The 16,112-nt window shown below is 53.3% G+C and overlaps 2 protein-coding genes across 5 annotated transcripts in view; one reads left to right on the plus strand and one right to left on the minus strand.

The window, feature by feature from the left end:
* Positions 1-12,525, plus strand: part of PI4KB (phosphatidylinositol 4-kinase beta) — a 36,849-nt gene extending 24,324 nt beyond the window's left edge. For 2 of the 3 annotated variants that reach the window (XM_067313441.1, XM_067313442.1), the window contains 10 exons: positions 800-844; positions 5,698-5,925; positions 6,565-6,792; positions 7,070-7,179; positions 7,530-7,634; positions 8,264-8,387; positions 8,524-8,789; positions 9,012-9,144; positions 9,522-9,642; positions 10,718-12,525. In XM_067313441.1, the coding sequence (XP_067169542.1) occupies positions 800-844; positions 5,698-5,925; positions 6,565-6,792; positions 7,070-7,179; positions 7,530-7,634; positions 8,264-8,387; positions 8,524-8,789; positions 9,012-9,144; positions 9,522-9,642; positions 10,718-10,899 (1,542 nt within the window). In that variant the 3' untranslated portion in view covers positions 10,900-12,525. The remainder of the gene's footprint in view (positions 1-799; positions 845-5,697; positions 5,926-6,564; positions 6,793-7,069; positions 7,180-7,529; positions 7,635-8,263; positions 8,388-8,523; positions 8,790-9,011; positions 9,145-9,521; positions 9,643-10,717) is intronic. The other variant, XM_067313443.1, reaches the window with a different exon arrangement.
* Positions 12,526-13,062: 537 nt separating this feature from the next.
* ZNF687 (zinc finger protein 687) overlaps positions 13,063-16,112 on the minus strand; it is a 34,939-nt gene continuing 31,889 nt past the window's right edge. The window contains exon 8 of one of the 2 annotated variants that reach the window (XM_067313439.1): positions 13,063-15,923. In XM_067313439.1, the coding sequence (XP_067169540.1) occupies positions 15,002-15,923 (922 nt within the window). In that variant the 3' untranslated portion in view covers positions 13,063-15,001. The remainder of the gene's footprint in view (positions 15,924-16,112) is intronic. The other variant, XM_067313440.1, reaches the window with a different exon arrangement.

Here is a 16,112-nt window from a genome sequence, read left to right on the forward strand (position 1 = left end):
GGGTTTGCTGGATTGTAGAGCAAAACCACTTCTACAAAATACTTGCCTGCTGGTTCAAATTCCATCTCATCACCTTGATTATGGAAATAGTTGAATCATTAGGGTTTTTTTTAGTTTTTAGGAAAGTTGCCTTTGGAGGGGAATTTTATCCAGGGAAAAGACTGGCTAAATTGGGTCCATAGAAGAAAAATAAGTGTTTTTGAGCATGGTCTTGGGGCAGGGAGAACGTGCTGTAACCACAGCAGAGCCCAGCATGAGAGTCCCTGTCCCCATCAGCAGCTCCCGTCACTTCTGCAGCTAAATAGCAACAGCTTGTTTGGGCTAAAGAGTCAGCTGAGGTGAACCATAACTTTAGTTACAATTCTGGGGCTAGAAAAATGCTTTAAGGGCTGGAAATGAGGAAAAAATGTTGCTTTCTGGATATTTAATAATAGCAAATACTGATCTGCTGTGAGCCTTCTGGGCCCGGGAACCTGCTGGGTGTTCGGTAGCTCCGAGGAGTTGTCTCGGGATGGAGAGATCCATTGGATCCGGGAAATCCCAGTCACTTTGTGGAAGCATCCCGCGCCTGTGTGGTAAGCTGAGATTGCAGGATGTGCCGCTTCCCGTCGAAGAGGAGAAGGTAGCAAAATTGCTGTGGAAAAAATCCAAAGCGGTCATTATGAACCTGGAGCCTTAAACTATTGCCTCCTCCTCCCGCCCCCTTCCTCTCCTTTAATAATAAATAAATAAATAAATAAAAAAAACAAAAAGCAACACATGCAAAGCACCAACAAAAACCCTTTCATCCCTTTCCCAGGAGCTCTCCTCGAGTACGGAAAGTCTCGAGAAATCGTTCTGTTCCGTAAGTGGCCCGTTTCGTGCTAGCGCCTGGGCTGCCTGCCTTCCCTGTTACAGCAGCATTTCCTCTGTGCCCTCAACTACTAAACTCCCGGCACCTGGCAATGCCCCACGAGCAGCTCTGACATGAAGCCGTCCCCCATAATGTACGACTTTTTTTTTTTTTTTTTGCATTGCTTGAACCTGCTTTCCCAAAAGCAAGCCTCCCTGCCAGCGTTTTGCACCCGTTGCATGCACCCCGGTTGCATTCCCTGAGCTCTGGCTCGCTCTGCCCCGCGCAGAGGCAGCGGCTCTGCAAAGAGCTGCTGGGTTTGACCCGAACGTTCATGGATTTTCCTTGGGCTGATGTGGCTAAAATAAACCATGAAACCCCCAAAATGGACTGAGGGTTTGACCTCATCCATAAAAGCCAGCTAGGGAGAGAGAAACCCTCGTACTGAAAACCCAAATGCAGAGGCGGGGAGTCCCTTGGCTGCTGCTGCTGCATTTTGTTTGAGAATTCCCTGACCTTTGTGTCGTGTCAGTAGCGGATGAAAGAGGAAATGCTGTTTCCTTTAATTTTGACTTAAAAGTTCTCTGCCAAATGGGATTTATTTTGCTTTTTCCACCAATCTTTTTTTTTTTCCTCTGTCTGTCAAGCTGATTCTTTCAATCAAAAAAACAATGTTTGCCTATTAGAGCATTTTTCTTTTGAAATGAACTTTTTTTCTGCTTTTAATCAATAGCGTCTTTCTCATTTGTGTCATTTTTCCTACCTCTGTGTGCACATGTGTGTTCTCGGTTTTGGATTTCCTATGGGCTTCCACATGTTGCATATGTAGTCCATGATCAAAACCATTCACCCCAGGCAGCGAGGCTGGGAATTTACTGCAGTCCCTTGCGTGTCCCACGTCCTCCATGAAAGGGTTTGTCTGATGGTGAACCCCAGCATTTTTTAAAAGATATTTAATATATATATACCCAACTCTCTCATCCCTCTGCAGTCCTTTTGTGTCCTCAGTTTAATACCAAAATTTTAACACCTTTTGCCCATGGCTTGGTAAGAGCAAGATGCAGACAGAAACTTTGACTCTGTAGTCGTGTGTGTGTGTGTGTGTGTGTGTGTGTACACGTGTGTGTACCTGTATATATTTATCTACACAGAACATGAGGCTTTTCCCCCTAAGTCCACTCTGACGTAGGCTCTTTTTTTAATCTCCAATTCCACTGTTTTTAAGAGATGCCAAGGACGGTAAGGTGCTCTTCTCAAGAGCCAGTGCGTGCTAGCAGTTAGAGCAGGGGGTGGGAGGTTGGACGCCTGGGCTGGATTCCTGATTTGCTCCCTGACTTTAGGTAAGTTGCTTTTTTTTTTTTTTTTCCTTTTTCCCCCCCCCCCCCGTTCAACATAGTCTCATCGAAAGGCAAACAGCGACATCCCTCCCTCCAGTGGTTTTCTGGGGCTTCGTGTTTGCAAAATGTGGGCAGGTTCCTTGATCTGAGGGGACAGCAGGAGCCTTCTTGCAGCTCTGTCTACAGCGGCTGTTGTTGCCATCACATCGTTTGCTCCACTTTACGAGTTTGGGTTGGTGACACCTCGACCTTGCCGCCCGCTCAGCCTCACCCCTATCTCCATACTCCAGGGTCTGGGTGGTAGCAGGAGAGCTTTTCTTCTAGGCTTTGCTAACCCTGGTTATTTATCCAGTGCTTGAGTGTGGCAGACCGTTACTACAGCAACTCGGGCTCTTTGCAAGCATTTATGCCAAATTTATAAATCTGCGGCAGGCACCTGCACTGAGCTGAATTGCCCAGCCTTGATAAACACGCCTGGTAATTATTATTGACACTGATGCTGAAATCCCACTGGTCGGCAGCTAGCCAAAGGGGCTAGGACACCAGCTCTGCTCTGCCCCTCTGGGGAGTTTCCAGCTCTGAGCATTTCGGGTAGGTCCTGCTCCCCTAACGGGGTAGGAGCAAGTGAATGCAGGCAGCGGAAGGTGGGTACAGCCAAAATTTTGCTGAGCAAAGTTCTGAAATGACAAATGTGGTTGTTCCCCCCCCCCCCCCAATGCGGTCTGAGCAGGGAAACTGGGTAGAGGAGAGCTGGGGTTGCCCAGGAGTAAAGGACCAAAGCATGGCCTGTGACAGCCTGCCAGGGTCAGCCATGACTCCGGTGGGCTCGCAACCATCTCATGACGTTCGAAGGACAGGCAACAAGCATGGAGGATTGCTTTGCAGTGGAGAAAGCAAGGTATGACCAGGCATGAGAGGAGGATGTTATAAAAAGTAGGTGGCATAGGGAAAAAAAAAAAAATGCATCCCAACTGAAAGCCTTGTTTCTCAAGATGCTTAAATCTAGTGCAGGCAAAAGGCTCTGAAGCCGTCGGCCAAAGCAGAGCAGCTGGCTCAAAGTTCTGGACCAGAACCTGTATCACCCCGCTCCTCTGGCTCCTCGCACACAACCCGTGTCTGAGACTGGGTCTGAGTTTTCACCATGGCGGCACTGCCCGATCCCAGGAAGCGGTTTGATTCCCACCTCTGGAATCGGCACTGGGAGAAAGCCCTTCGTGGTTATTCCTGGCTTAACAACAGTGTGTGTCTTAACAAAACATAAATAAAAAGCCTTACCTAAGAGGCTTTTAAGAGTGGATATTTTTTTTTTTTCTTTCAAGCCCTGTTGGTTAAATGTTTTGCTGTAGTAGAAAGTAAATGGTAGAAAGTAAATGTTTATATTGGTGCTGAGTAATAAAATGGTCCTTCGGGTGGTCGGATGAGGGAAGAACGTGTCCCGTCCTCTGCTCCTCTCTCAGCTTCAGTCATCCGATATTAATGATCCAGTGCAAAACTGGGTTTGCTGTCATGGGCTTTCTGCAGCTCCTAGAGGCCAGACTTCCTGCAATCACTCTGGTCCCAGGCGACCTGTGTCGAGCTGAGGCCGTTTTCCAAAGTCGCCATGCCGAGCTTGGCAGGATGCATTTGGCGCCGCACGGGATGGGAAGGCTGGTTCTCAGCAGCGCATTTCTGGCTGGAGGAGCTGAAACTTGACAGCTTTCATCTGGGATGCGAACTGCAGAGGTGCAAAATGGGACGTGGACGGAGCAGGGAGCTGCCAGTGCCTGGGCAGCTTCCCTCCTCTCACTGTAAGGCAGGGAAGCCGATGCTTCAGAAAGAGTTTTGGAGAAGAAGAGATCAAAATGCCAAGCGTGCCATGGAAGGAGGATTGATTTCTGCTCGTGATATACGGATCAATACAGGTCTGACCCAAAAAGGAGGATTTTTGCTCTTGGCCCGCAATTGCATATGGACTCCTTGAATTTATTGCCTCTCCCATTGGGCACAATCCCAAATTCCCACCACATCTTGTATTAAGTTATTCTTCTGAGGCAAGCAGCACATGGAAAACTCAGTGTGCAGCAAGGTGGCACATGGCTATTTCTGTGACATACATCCCAAACCAGCTTTTACCAGGGAGCAAAAGGCCCTTAGAGGAGTGGCTACATTGCACCCTTTGGTGTTTCCACTGAAAACAGTGGGAGAGGAGGAGGTGTTGGAAAGAGCAGAACAGCCTTTGGAATACCTTTCTGCTTTTTGCAGAGATTGCAATAAGCTCAATGGTGCAAAGTGATCCTGGAGGCCATGGGTTGCTGGGGCACAAGGGTGGACCAGGTGGCAGCGGAGGAAGACTGCTGCTTTGAAGGGCAGGAGCTGGCGTTTCTGGTCTGCTCTTGGCTGCAGCCGAGGTCCCGGTGGGACCAGGCTCTCTCCAACCCACTGGAGGATGTAACATCAGCTGGTGCAGGGTTTTAAATATTCATCCTCTGCCTGGTAGGTGCAACAGATACCACTGGCTTAGATGCTGTGCAAATCCTTCTCTGGGTCCTGAGGACACCTCTGCCACACTCACTAGCATGGGAAGGAGAGCAGTGCTGCCCGACAGAGCCAGGTCAGCCTGCTCTGCAGGAGAGGACAGTGCTTACCCCCACGTTCAGAAGGATTTTTGATGTGGACTACAGATCCAAACGAATTCACACCTGCCCTTTCTCAGAAGGGACTGGCTAGACTGATCCTTCTCCTCTTACCATTCTTTTATTTTGCTGCGTGGCCTTTCATGGCTCCCCGACGTGTTTCTTTGCTTCCTTTTTTGCACGCTCCGTTGCTTTTTGCATGTGCGTTTCGAGCATGATTGATTGTACAGTGAGCACTTTGCAAGTTTAATTTCGCATCTTTAACGGCAAAAATCAACCCACAATTGTTTGTTGTTCCCATTTAAAAAGATGATTGACTGTGAAAAGCACAGCAGAGAGCCCAGCTTAACCCACAGGATACGGGGCTTGCACTTGCAGACTGTGGGTTAAAAGGGGCTTCAACAGTTGCAATCTGATTTCTGTAAAACACTCGGATTGAGGAATGAGCCAGGCTTTGCCTGGGGAAAGCGGGAGAGAGTACAGTTAAAAAAAAAAAAATAGTGCAAGGCTGGGGAAGAAGCCAATTCGTGCTCCCTCTGCTGGCTGCGGCCTCGCAGGTGCGCTGGGCTCTATCAGGGCTGGAAAAGCAGCCAAAAAGAGATTCGGGTATAGTGGGGGGATGTGGAGAAGAGAGTGCTGGGGAGGAGGATCTGTGCCCAGCACAGCAGGAGGAAAAAAGCGCTTCGGCTCAGCCTTCTGTTTCTGGATGATGAGCCTGCGGCTCTGGTCACGGGAGCATCATCTGAGTGCGGGAAGGGGGCGGGATGGGAAAAAGCTCTTTTTCTAAGTGGAATTTGTCCTGGTGGTTTCAGACTGAGGAGCCTGATGGCAAAAGTACCGGTGTCTTACCGAGCTGCCGCCTGTTTAATGCTCTCTTCCCCCCCACCCCCCTCCCCTCCTTCCTTCAAATTTTTAGCCAGTCAGACTTGCCCCGGAGAGAGAATTCATCAAATCACTGATGGCCATCGGGAAGCGCCTGGCCACTTTGCCCACCAAAGAACAGAAGACTCAGCGGCTCATTTCAGAGCTGTCGCTGCTCAACCACAAGCTCCCGGCACGTGTCTGGCTGCCGACGGCCGGCTTCGACCATCATGTGGTGCGAGTGCCCCACACACAGGCGGTTGTGCTCAACTCCAAGGACAAGGTAAGAGCCAAAGGCCAGGAGTATCAAAAGGTGGATTTTGGCCACGGCCCAGGTTCTGTTTGCCCTCCCTAGATGCCTAGCTAAATAAATATATTGCACGTGTGCTCCTGGCATCTGGACTGGGTCTGTCGTCGTGGCCTGGCTGCTACCACGTGCACGGAGAGTGAAGCAGGGCCGCATTGTTTGCTGCTGCCAGCTGGGAGCGATGGGAATCCACAGTAACTAAGAGGGAGAGAAAAATATCCTTGAGAGTAAAGATCCCCTGAAACTTGTATTGTAGAAGTGTCTGGGAGGTTCAGCCCTGGCCTGGTGGCTCTTCCAGATCTGCTGACAAGCACAGCCTTGCCCCCAATAGCATATCACAGAATGGTTGAGGTTGGAAGGGACCTCTGGAGATCATCTGTTCCAACCCCTGCCCTTGCTCAAGCAGGGTCACCCACAACAGGTTACCCAGGACCCTGTCCAGATGGCTTTTGAATATCTCAAAGGATGGAGACTCCACAAAGCAGAAGGTGGCAGAGCACGGACCAAGCAGCTGACGGATGCCCTGCAAGGCCTGAGAGCATCACACTGCCTCCTGTAGCCACTAAGTCCTTGCAGAGCCTGTGCCCCAGTAATGCTTGGTTTTCCTTCCCCCAGGCTCCCTATTTAATCTACGTTGAAGTACTTGAATGTGACAATTTCGACACAGCGAATGTGCCGGCTCGCATCCCCGAGAACCGCATCCGGAGCACGCGGTCGGCTGAAAACCTCCCTGAGTGTGGGATCACACACGAACAGAGGACCAGCAGCTTCACCACTGTCCCCAACTATGACAATGACGACGAGGCCTGGTCCGTGGATGACATCGTGGAGCTGCAGGTGGAGGTGAGGCTGGGGGGGGGGGGGGGCAGGCAGGGTTTGGCTCTGCACCACACGGTGGTCCACAGCCCCCCTCTGTGGGGCTCAGTCCCTTGTTGGGGCTGGGAGATGCTCCCAGGATCTGTCACAGCAGCATGATAGGATGGACAGGTGCTTGCACGTGGCAGCACAATCCTACCTTGGAAGGAGCATCCCTTTGGGATGGCAGACAAGTAGGAGCTCCACTTCATTAGCACAGGGAATGTGCCACTGTATCGCCTCTCACACACCTCTCCTCTTCCAGCTGCCGGAGATGCACACCAACAGCTGTGACAACATCTCCCAGTTCTCTGTGGACAGCATCACTAGCCAAGAGAGCAGGGAGCCCGTGTTCATAGCTGCTGGAGATATCAGGTGAGCTACTTTGGGCTGGTACAACCTCCTCTGCTCACTTGAAGAGCTGCTGGGAGCCATCTCACCTAAATGAGACTCATAGCTGTAGCTGTTCCCAGGCTCACAGTCTTTGCTGCCCTCATCCAGTCCTTGTATTTTCACTCAGATGCTGGCATCTTGCCTGCTGGTGAAGCAGTGGATGTGGCCCTGTTAAATGACCCTGGTTTGTGTTTTTCTCCGAGCAGGACTGAATCTGTGAGCTTTGTAAAAGGCTTTGAATCAGTCTTGCGTGTATGTGGTGATGGTGCTTTCCCACCGAAACTTTCTCCCTGGGCAAGCTGAGTTCGCTGCTTAACGGCTCTGTCTTGCAGACGGCGGCTCTCAGAGCAGCTAGCGCACACCCCCACGTCCTTCAAGAGGGACCCTGAGGACCCATCTGCTGTTGCCCTGAAGGAGCCTTGGCAGGAAAAAGTCAGGTACAGCTGGAAAGGGGCGCATGAGCGCTGGGTTGGTCACAATACCGTGAGGAGTTTGCACACCCTGGAAATGCCAGGAATGGGCCTTTGAGATTTGCTCAGTAAATAAATGTGGCCTTGACTTTAAGCTCTGATCATCCCCAAGGGAGGGAATATTGACTTAGGACACAGTGAACGGGGAAGCAGAGCGCAGCGAGCAGGCGGGTGAGAAAATCCACAGCTAGAGTTGCTGTGTATTTACTGCCTTGTTTCATGTCAGAGCAGTTTGGCCTGTCCCAAGGTAAACTCATCCGTGTTCCTGGCCTCCGAGTTGTATGTCCAACTCCCAAATTTCTCCTTGAGCAAGAGGGAGAGTGCCCTGGGTTTTTCTGGGCTCTGTAAGTTTGGGGTTTGTCTTGTCTGGGTTTTCATGGAGAGTCTGGGGATTCAAGGAGAGAATGGGATTAATTTCCTTCTGCTCTTCTGAGATGTCTTGTGGCTTAGATGAGATCTGATCCATAGTTTGGTCAGGGACTCGGTATGTAGTTGTTGCAGTCCTGGGCTTTCTTAGCCCCCAAATTCCTGTCTGGAAACCTGGCTGACTTGCTGCTGCCATCCCTTGTGCTCTCAATCTTACCCATTGCCTGCAGGAGGATCAGGGAAGGGTCACCCTACGGCCACCTGCCCTCTTGGCGCCTCCTCTCTGTCATTGTGAAGTGCGGGGATGACCTCCGGCAGGAGCTGCTGGCCTTCCAGGTCCTCAAGCAGCTGCAGGTGAGGCAGGGAGAGGCACTGGCCATGGCAGCTGTGGCCCTGGAGAGCCTCTTTCATGCCCTAGGCCCTGAGGGATTCTCTCTCTCTCTCTCTCTCTCTCTCTCTCTCTCTCTCTCTCTCTCTCCCTCTCCTGCAGTCCATCTGGGAGCAGGAGCGGGTGCCCCTGTGGATCAAGCCATACAAAATCCTTGTCATCTCCGCCGACAGTGGCATGATTGAGCCAGTTGTGAATGCTGTGTCCATCCACCAAGTCAAGAAGCAATCCCTGCTTTCGCTGCTGGATTATTTCCTTCAGGAACACGGCAATTACACTACCGAAGCCTTCCTGACTGCACAGAGGAACTTTGTGCAGAGCTGTGCAGGCTACTGCCTGGTGTGCTACCTACTGCAGGTCAAGGACAGGTGAGTCCCTGCGCACCAGCACAGGAGCAGTCGCAGTGTTGCTAACGTTGTCTGCCTGCTACCAGGACGCTTTGTTGTGTCCCCTCTGGGATCCTGCATATGACAGGGAAATCCTGGGAGCAGAGAGATGCCAGCTCAGAGCTTCCTGCTTCAACTCTGGGCGGGGGGAGGTCAGGCAGGTGTTTGCGATGCTTAATAGAAAGTTTCCCTTCTCTCGCTCAGGCACAACGGCAACATCTTGCTGGATGCAGACGGACACATCATCCACATTGATTTTGGGTTCATCCTCTCCAGTTCTCCGAGGAACCTGGGCTTTGAGACGTCTGCCTTCAAACTCACCACTGAATTTGTGGATGTAAGTGAGCCAGGGACACAACAGTGAGGGCCCGGGGGTGTGTGTGTGTGTGTGTGTGCTCTTTTACAGTTTCGGCTGGCACAGTCTGACCTTGGCAGCAGCGACAAAAAGGCTGGGGTGACACCAGTGACAGTTCTTGGCCAGCTCTGCGGCTTCAGCCCCCTCCCCCCCGCAGCTGAGCTGTTCTCAGGATCCAGCAAATGAGATTAAAGCTAGAGGGGCTTTGTTTGCTGTGTAGAGGCACTCAGAGAAGTGAAATTCCCTAAATAATCCCCTCTTGACCTTCTGGGTGATGATCCTTCTGCTTGAGGCATGCCGTTGTTCTGGCTTTTCTGTTCACTGTCCTCCACCCACACCACCTCTCCTTTACCTTCCAGGTGATGGGTGGGCTGGATGGGGACATGTTCAACTACTACAAGATGCTGATGCTGCAGGGGCTCATCGCTGCCCGGAAGCACATGGATAAAGTTGTGCAGATTGTGGAGATAATGCAGCAAGGTAAGGGGATCCTGCGGGCCCAGAGCTCAGCTTTTCACTGGGTGCATGCTCCTGGAGATGCCACATGCAAGTTGCGTTGCTCTGGGTTTGGGCAGGGCTCAGATGGTTTCTGTAGAAAGCATCACCCAAAAGCAGCTTTGTGACACGCCAAGCCATTAAGGAAACCTCTGTTGACCCTGATGCTCTTCCAGCCCCACACAGAGGACAGGAGTCAGCGAGTAACTGCGTGCGGGTCAGTTTGTCCTCCAGGTTGGCAGAGATGAGGTGGAGGAGGTCATCAGAGACAGCCCCATGAGGTAGCACAGGTTGGCTGTGTCAGCACGCTGACTAGAGAGTGGCCAGATAGGTCTCAGATCACGAGAGGTACCGGGCAGCCCATGTTAGGGTCTGGGAGCCACATGGGGAGCTCCTGGCCAGGGGAAGGTGGCTGGGGACACCAGCTGCCATCAGGTCCCATGAGACAAAGGGGAGCCAGTGTCCTGCCTGGCTGCATCAGCTCATCCTTGGCTCGCTGCTTGTGTGAGTGCTGTGCAGATCCCAGATGGTTTGGCCCCACTGAGATGGGAGTGTGGCGAGCATCATGGAGAGCTGGTCTGCCTGTGTATGGCCGTGTCATGCAGAGAATGTACGGCTGAGAATGTGCAGACACTTCCCTGGTAGTAGGAACCATATCCTTTTCCAGCATGAAGGGTGTTGGATACCAGGAACTTGTTGCTGCGGAAGGGACAGGGGTCAGGGCATTGCACACTCTCGCTGCGCTCCTGTGCCAGGGGAGACCTGTCAGCCACCATGTTCCTGGCAGCTGAGAAGGCACCAGTACTGAGCCCGGGTCTGCCCAAGCTGGCTTGTGAAAGTCGAGGCCAGAGCTGCGACTGAAAACACAAAATATGGCTAAACCCAGCTGGGAAAGTCCTGTGCTGCAAACCAGATTCGAAGCTGGCGATAACGGAAACCGCCCCACTTGAGGCCCCAGAGCCCTTCAGGGCTGCATGCGCCTCTGCTGGTCCCACCTTGCTGTTGGTGGGGCCAGGAGCTGCAAGGAGCCCTGCCACCTTGTCCCTTCCTCCCCTGGCAGGTTCGCAGCTGCCATGTTTCCATGGCTCCAGCACCATCCGCAACCTGAAGGAGCGTTTCCACATGAACATGACAGAGGAGCAGCTGCAGCTGCTCATCGAGCAGATGGTGGACGGCAGCATGCGCTCCATCACCACCAAGCTCTATGACGGCTTCCAGTACCTCACCAACGGCATCATGTGATGGCCCCAGCCCTCCTGCTCTGAGAACAGCTCTGCACCCTCTGTGGCACCCCAGGCCTGAACCTTGCCCCTGGGGACCAGCTCTGGCTCCTCAACGGTTCAAGGACGCTGAGTCTCAGCATCTCCCAGGGCTGCTTTCGCCAGACTTGGACACACACACACACACACACACACACACACAGCGCCCCCCCCCCCCCCCCCCGAAGAAAAAGCAAAACAACAAAAAAGGAAAAACCGATAGAGGCAAGGGGGGGGGGGGAAAGACCCACTTGTGGAAAAAAAAAAAAAACAAAAACAAAAAAACAAAGCAAAAATGATCATGCAGTAACTGTTGATTGTGTAACGTGCCCGCAGGGGTCCTGCAGCAGCCGGGAGAAAGCCAGCGAAGGGTCTCCAGACGGCGGTACAGCACCAGCCGCCCACCTTGGCCTCCTGTCAGTATTATGCCGGCTGGCCTGTGAACTCTCCGGTCGCGAGCCGACCGTTTCAGGCTGGGGAGGGAGGGCAGGGGAGGGGGGCCTGGCCCCTGCCCTGCGACAGCTGCTGCCCGCCCCCCTGTCAGCCCCTTCCCTGCATGTTCCCCCACTGCGGCCTCAGCGTTATTTGGCTCCCACCGTCAACCGCTTTCTTTCTTGCACCCTCTTGCCCACCATCCCCCCCGGGCCCACCTTTTAATGTAAATTGAATTTGCTGTTGCACAAGTGATCGGTCCCTGCACCAGACTCCAGCGCAGCCCCGGAGCGCCATCTGGCATCTCCAGCGTTGCTGGAGCTCGGCGTGTGCATTGCAGCGCTCCTGGGTGGCTGTGTGCTCTCGCACACCCTCCTTGCGAGCGCCTTTTTTGACTCTGTTCCAGGAATGTGGGACTGTGAAACATTCTCCCTTTCCCTTTTGCAATAATTTCTCGTCTCGCTTTGCACCACAGTGAAGGTCAAGCCTCGGCTCCCCGCCGCAGCCCCGTGCAAGGGACGTGTGGCTGTGGGCCAGGCTGGCAGAGGCAGTTGCCCCTCATATGCGTGGAGCCCCAGGGCAGCTTTGACCAGCAAAAGCACCGTGGTCGGGGCTGCGCTGGCCATGAGCAGCCCCAGGGAGTAAGGAGGAGGAGCAGGGCAGCGTGAAGTGCCTTCCACAGGGCCCCTTCACGCAGGGCGCAGTGCCCCGCGTCCCCTCCTGGGATCTAGAGCCTTTTGGTGGCCTCCTGGCATGCAGCAAAGGACAAGCTATTGCCTTGCCAGGGCCATGCAATTGTGGGGCAATTCCAGTGCTGAGCTGAGGCATCCCCAAGGGTTAACCCCCCTCCCCCCCAAAAAAGAAAAAAAAACCCAAACCCCACCATGTTATGCTGCCCAGCCTCAGGGCTCTGGGAAAGGCCCTTGGATTTTTTGATTTAAGTGCTGCCCCCCTGTCCCCCCACCCCCACTCCACCCCCCAAACCCAGAAGAAATCTCAGCCTGTCCTGCTGGTCAGATGGTGCCACCCCCGTGAGCCAGCGTGAGTGGGTCCTGCTGTGTCTGTAGCCACCACCACCACCCCCCCCGTATGTAACCTCCAATGTCCTCAGTCTGTTTGTTTAGCACTAATTATTTGTCCTGTTGATTATTTAGCATTAAAGAAAGAAAAAAAATTATTTTAAACCACTGTTATCCATGAGCTGGGCAGCGCTTTGGAGGCAGGTTGGTGTTTGCTGACACAAACCCCCCCCCCCCCAAGGCATTTTGGGTTGGGGGGAGGGGCACCAGCACCCAAAACCACTGCCCTTGGGGTCACAGGCAATTGGGGGGGGGGAAAGAGGAACATCTCCCCCACCCCTAGCTTTTGGGGGGGGGATTTAGTTGCCCCCAAACCTGATTTCAGCCCCCTCCAGGGAAGACCAACACCTCGGGGTGCAGAGGGAGGGGTTAAAAGACACCTCTGCCCCACGATTGGAAGCGGGACACCACCACCACCACCACCCTCCTCCCCCAGATACAAGCAGGGCTGGGCAAGTAACACAGGGCACAGCAGGGGTTAAACCACTAAAAGTTTAATTGCATTATTACTACAAGAATAAAGGATACCTGAGAGCCTCTTGCAGTGCCCGTATTTTTAATGTAGCATAATCAGTTTATACCCCCCCCAAAAACAGGTGTACAGACCCTCCCCAACTTTAACAGAATTCAATCTAAAGGCACTGAAGTGCTTGAAAACCAAGAGATTACAAAGCAATTTGTTTTGTTTCCTTCCTCTAAAACTCGTAGAAACTTTAGGTGCTTCTCTGGTATGAAACATCATTTACACGTTCACAGCCCCACATGCATACAGCTCTGCTGGGGAGGGAGGGGTCGGGGAGCTGACTCCCATGCCCCCCCCCCGGGTGGGGAGGAAGCAGGCCCAGGGACAGGGGGACCCCCAGCAGGGTTGAAGCTGGGCAAGGAGCTGTAGGAACTACTTCTTTTATTTTTTTTCTCCTTCTATTTTAAAAACAGCCCCCCTCTCCACCTCCTTTTGGGCCTTGCAGCTGAACCCACTTGCAACTAGGGAGGGGGAAATCACCCCCCCTTGCACTTAAAAAACAAACAAGACCCAGCAAACCATCTCTCCACCCCTAAGGGGGGGGTAAAAAAAAAAAAGAACAAAACCCAAATCACAACAGTAGTTTTTTTTTTGTTTTTTTTTTGTCACCTTTAGTGTATGTTACAACTTTACACAGCGTGTTAGAGGTTATTCACAAGGAAATAAGGAGGAGCCCAAAGTTAAGTTACTGAAATAATTACTCACACAAACACCCTACCCCAAGCACAGGCGCTAAACAAACAAAACGAGTAGAAAGTTTTTCTGGCTGTTTTTTCTCCTTCCCCGACCACAATGGCGGGGAACACAGGAACAGCCTCGCTCTGGCTAGCCCCGTGCTGAGCCCCGCTGCCAGCTCTTACTGTGGCCTGGTGCAGGCTGTGCACGCTCTCGCACACGCATGTGCACAGAGAACGTGTTTCACAGGGGCCGAGCGGAGAATGAGGCGCTGTATATCCACATGGGGAGGCTGCAGCAAGGCTTTGCACTCTGAAGCCATCATGGCCATCGTAGCTGCTGCCCCGGAGCCACTTGCTGCCGGGCCGAGGGGATTTCCAAGGAAGAGGAGCAGCAAATAAGGCCGAGTCCTTCTGCAGGTCGGGGGGGGGGGGGGAAGGGGGGTAGCAAAACCCTTAACCCTGGGGACCAGGGAGGGAAGTGGGGAGTAGCATTGAGTGACAACATTACCCCTTTGGAAAAGACACCCGAAATCTTGCTGTTAGTATCAGCATTTCAGTCTGTAACGGGATTTGGCAGAGCTCTTCCCTCCTCACCTCCATGCGGGGATACCAGCCCCAGGACCGGCTGCATCTCCTCAGCTCCTACACATTGGCGAGGACAAACAGACTCGTTGCATCTTCATTGGGGGTGGCCACGCCACCAGGGTTCGCAATGATCTCATCACCAGCTTATTGCTTCTGTTTCCCACTGCCGACCAAAACCAGCCTCTTATTCCTCCCTGCGGGGAGGTTGGGGCCTGGTGCGTGGCCTTCCCGGGGAGCGAAGCCATGCCCATGCCAACGCCAGTGCTGTCTCAGGTTAGTGCAAGCGGCAATGAGAACAGCCTCGTGCATCCAGCCATCGATGGGAGCTGGGACCAAACCGAGGAGGGGCTGAGAGTGTAGTGTGTCTCTCTGCGAAGCCAGGGACTAACCCTGAGTTTTCTCCCCGCATCTCCAGCGAAATACAAAATAAGCGACGGTAAAAAGGTAAAGAAAGAAGAAAAAAAAAGAAACAAAACAGAACAAAAAGGTGGTGGATCTTGCTGTGATGCTATTGTCAGCACAGAAGTCTCTGTCCTGGGATGGAGAGGTCTCTCCCCTGGGCCCCCAGGCCCTGCCCAGCTCGAAAGCTCCCAGAAAGGAGCTGCAAACCCCAGTGGCTGCCACCGCCTCAGCAGGATTCCCAGCATAGTGAAACACAGCTGGGGCGAATTCCCAGGACACAGGAGACACTCCCAGAGAAAGAGCAGACTCGGGAAGCGACCTGCCAAGCAGCAGTCCAAGGTCCAGGCGATGTAAAAGTCGAGATTGGAAGAGTCTGGGTGAGAGAGGTCACCTTCCCTCCCGGCAGACGTGAGTGACTGCAGGGCAGGCTGAGTCCCCGCATGACAACAGAGCAGCGGACAAACCGTTTGCCTCCATGTTCGATCTCCCCAGGGGCAGGGCAGCAAGTCTGGACTCTGCCCTTTGTCTGCTGTACAATAAGGCAGCCAAAATCTCACGTTTGCCCTGTTCTTGCTCACAAAACAGGGTGGGCAGAGCACCCAGTTTAGCAGGGATGCCAGCCAAGCAGATCCAGTGAGCCAGGCACGTGGAGTCAGACCAGATGTCATAAGCCAGGCTCATCTCTCTCTTCATGGCTACTTTATCTGACCCCATCTCAAAACATGGCCAGGAGGAGGGAGGGAGGAAGGGGGAGCCCAGGTGGGCACCGGCAGCCTCCACTGCAAAGAGCTGTGTGCTGATTATATACACGTCTTGTTCCCCCTCCGCTGGGGCCCTAGTTCTCGGGGCTCGCGTTCTGCCTGGCGCGGATGAAGGCCATGCCATGGGTGCGGAAGTGCGTTTTGAGGTTGAGCTGACTGTCAAAGCACCGGCCGCACACCTTGCAGGAAAGCTTGCCGTCAGCCATGTGCTGGACACCTCCCTCGAGGGGGCTCCGGGGCCCTGGCTCCTCTGTCTCGCCTGCTCCCTTCTTCTTCTTGTGGGTGATGAAGCGGTGGCGGTTGAGGGAGACCTGGGAGGTGAAGCAGAGCCCGCACTCCCGGCACTGGTGGGAGCTCTCATCAGTCCGGTGCTGGGGGATGTGTTCCTGGAAGTCGGCCGAGCTGCTGGCAAGATAGCCACACTTACGGCATCGAAATGGGGCCTTGCGGTCGCCCTTGGGGTTTTTTGAGGGAGGGGTGGTGCTGTCGGGCTCTTCGCTGCATGAGTCACCCTCGTCAGAGGACAACTTCCGCTTCCGGCTGGACACCTATGGAAAAGGTTCGGAAAAACTTTAATCAGTGCTCGATTTGAGCAGCTCCAGGCATTCCAGGGTGGCAGAACCCCAGGCTGCTCAGGAGTTTCCCAACACACTCCTAGAGATGGTATTTGCTGAAAAAGGCTGAATGGGGCAACTCCCCAGGTCTTGGCCAGCCCTGAGGGCTGTGGCCCCCTCAGC

This window comes from Apteryx mantelli, chromosome 31 (genome assembly GCF_036417845.1).
Source record: "Apteryx mantelli isolate bAptMan1 chromosome 31, bAptMan1.hap1, whole genome shotgun sequence".
Taxonomy (NCBI): Eukaryota; Metazoa; Chordata; class Aves; order Apterygiformes; family Apterygidae; genus Apteryx; species Apteryx mantelli.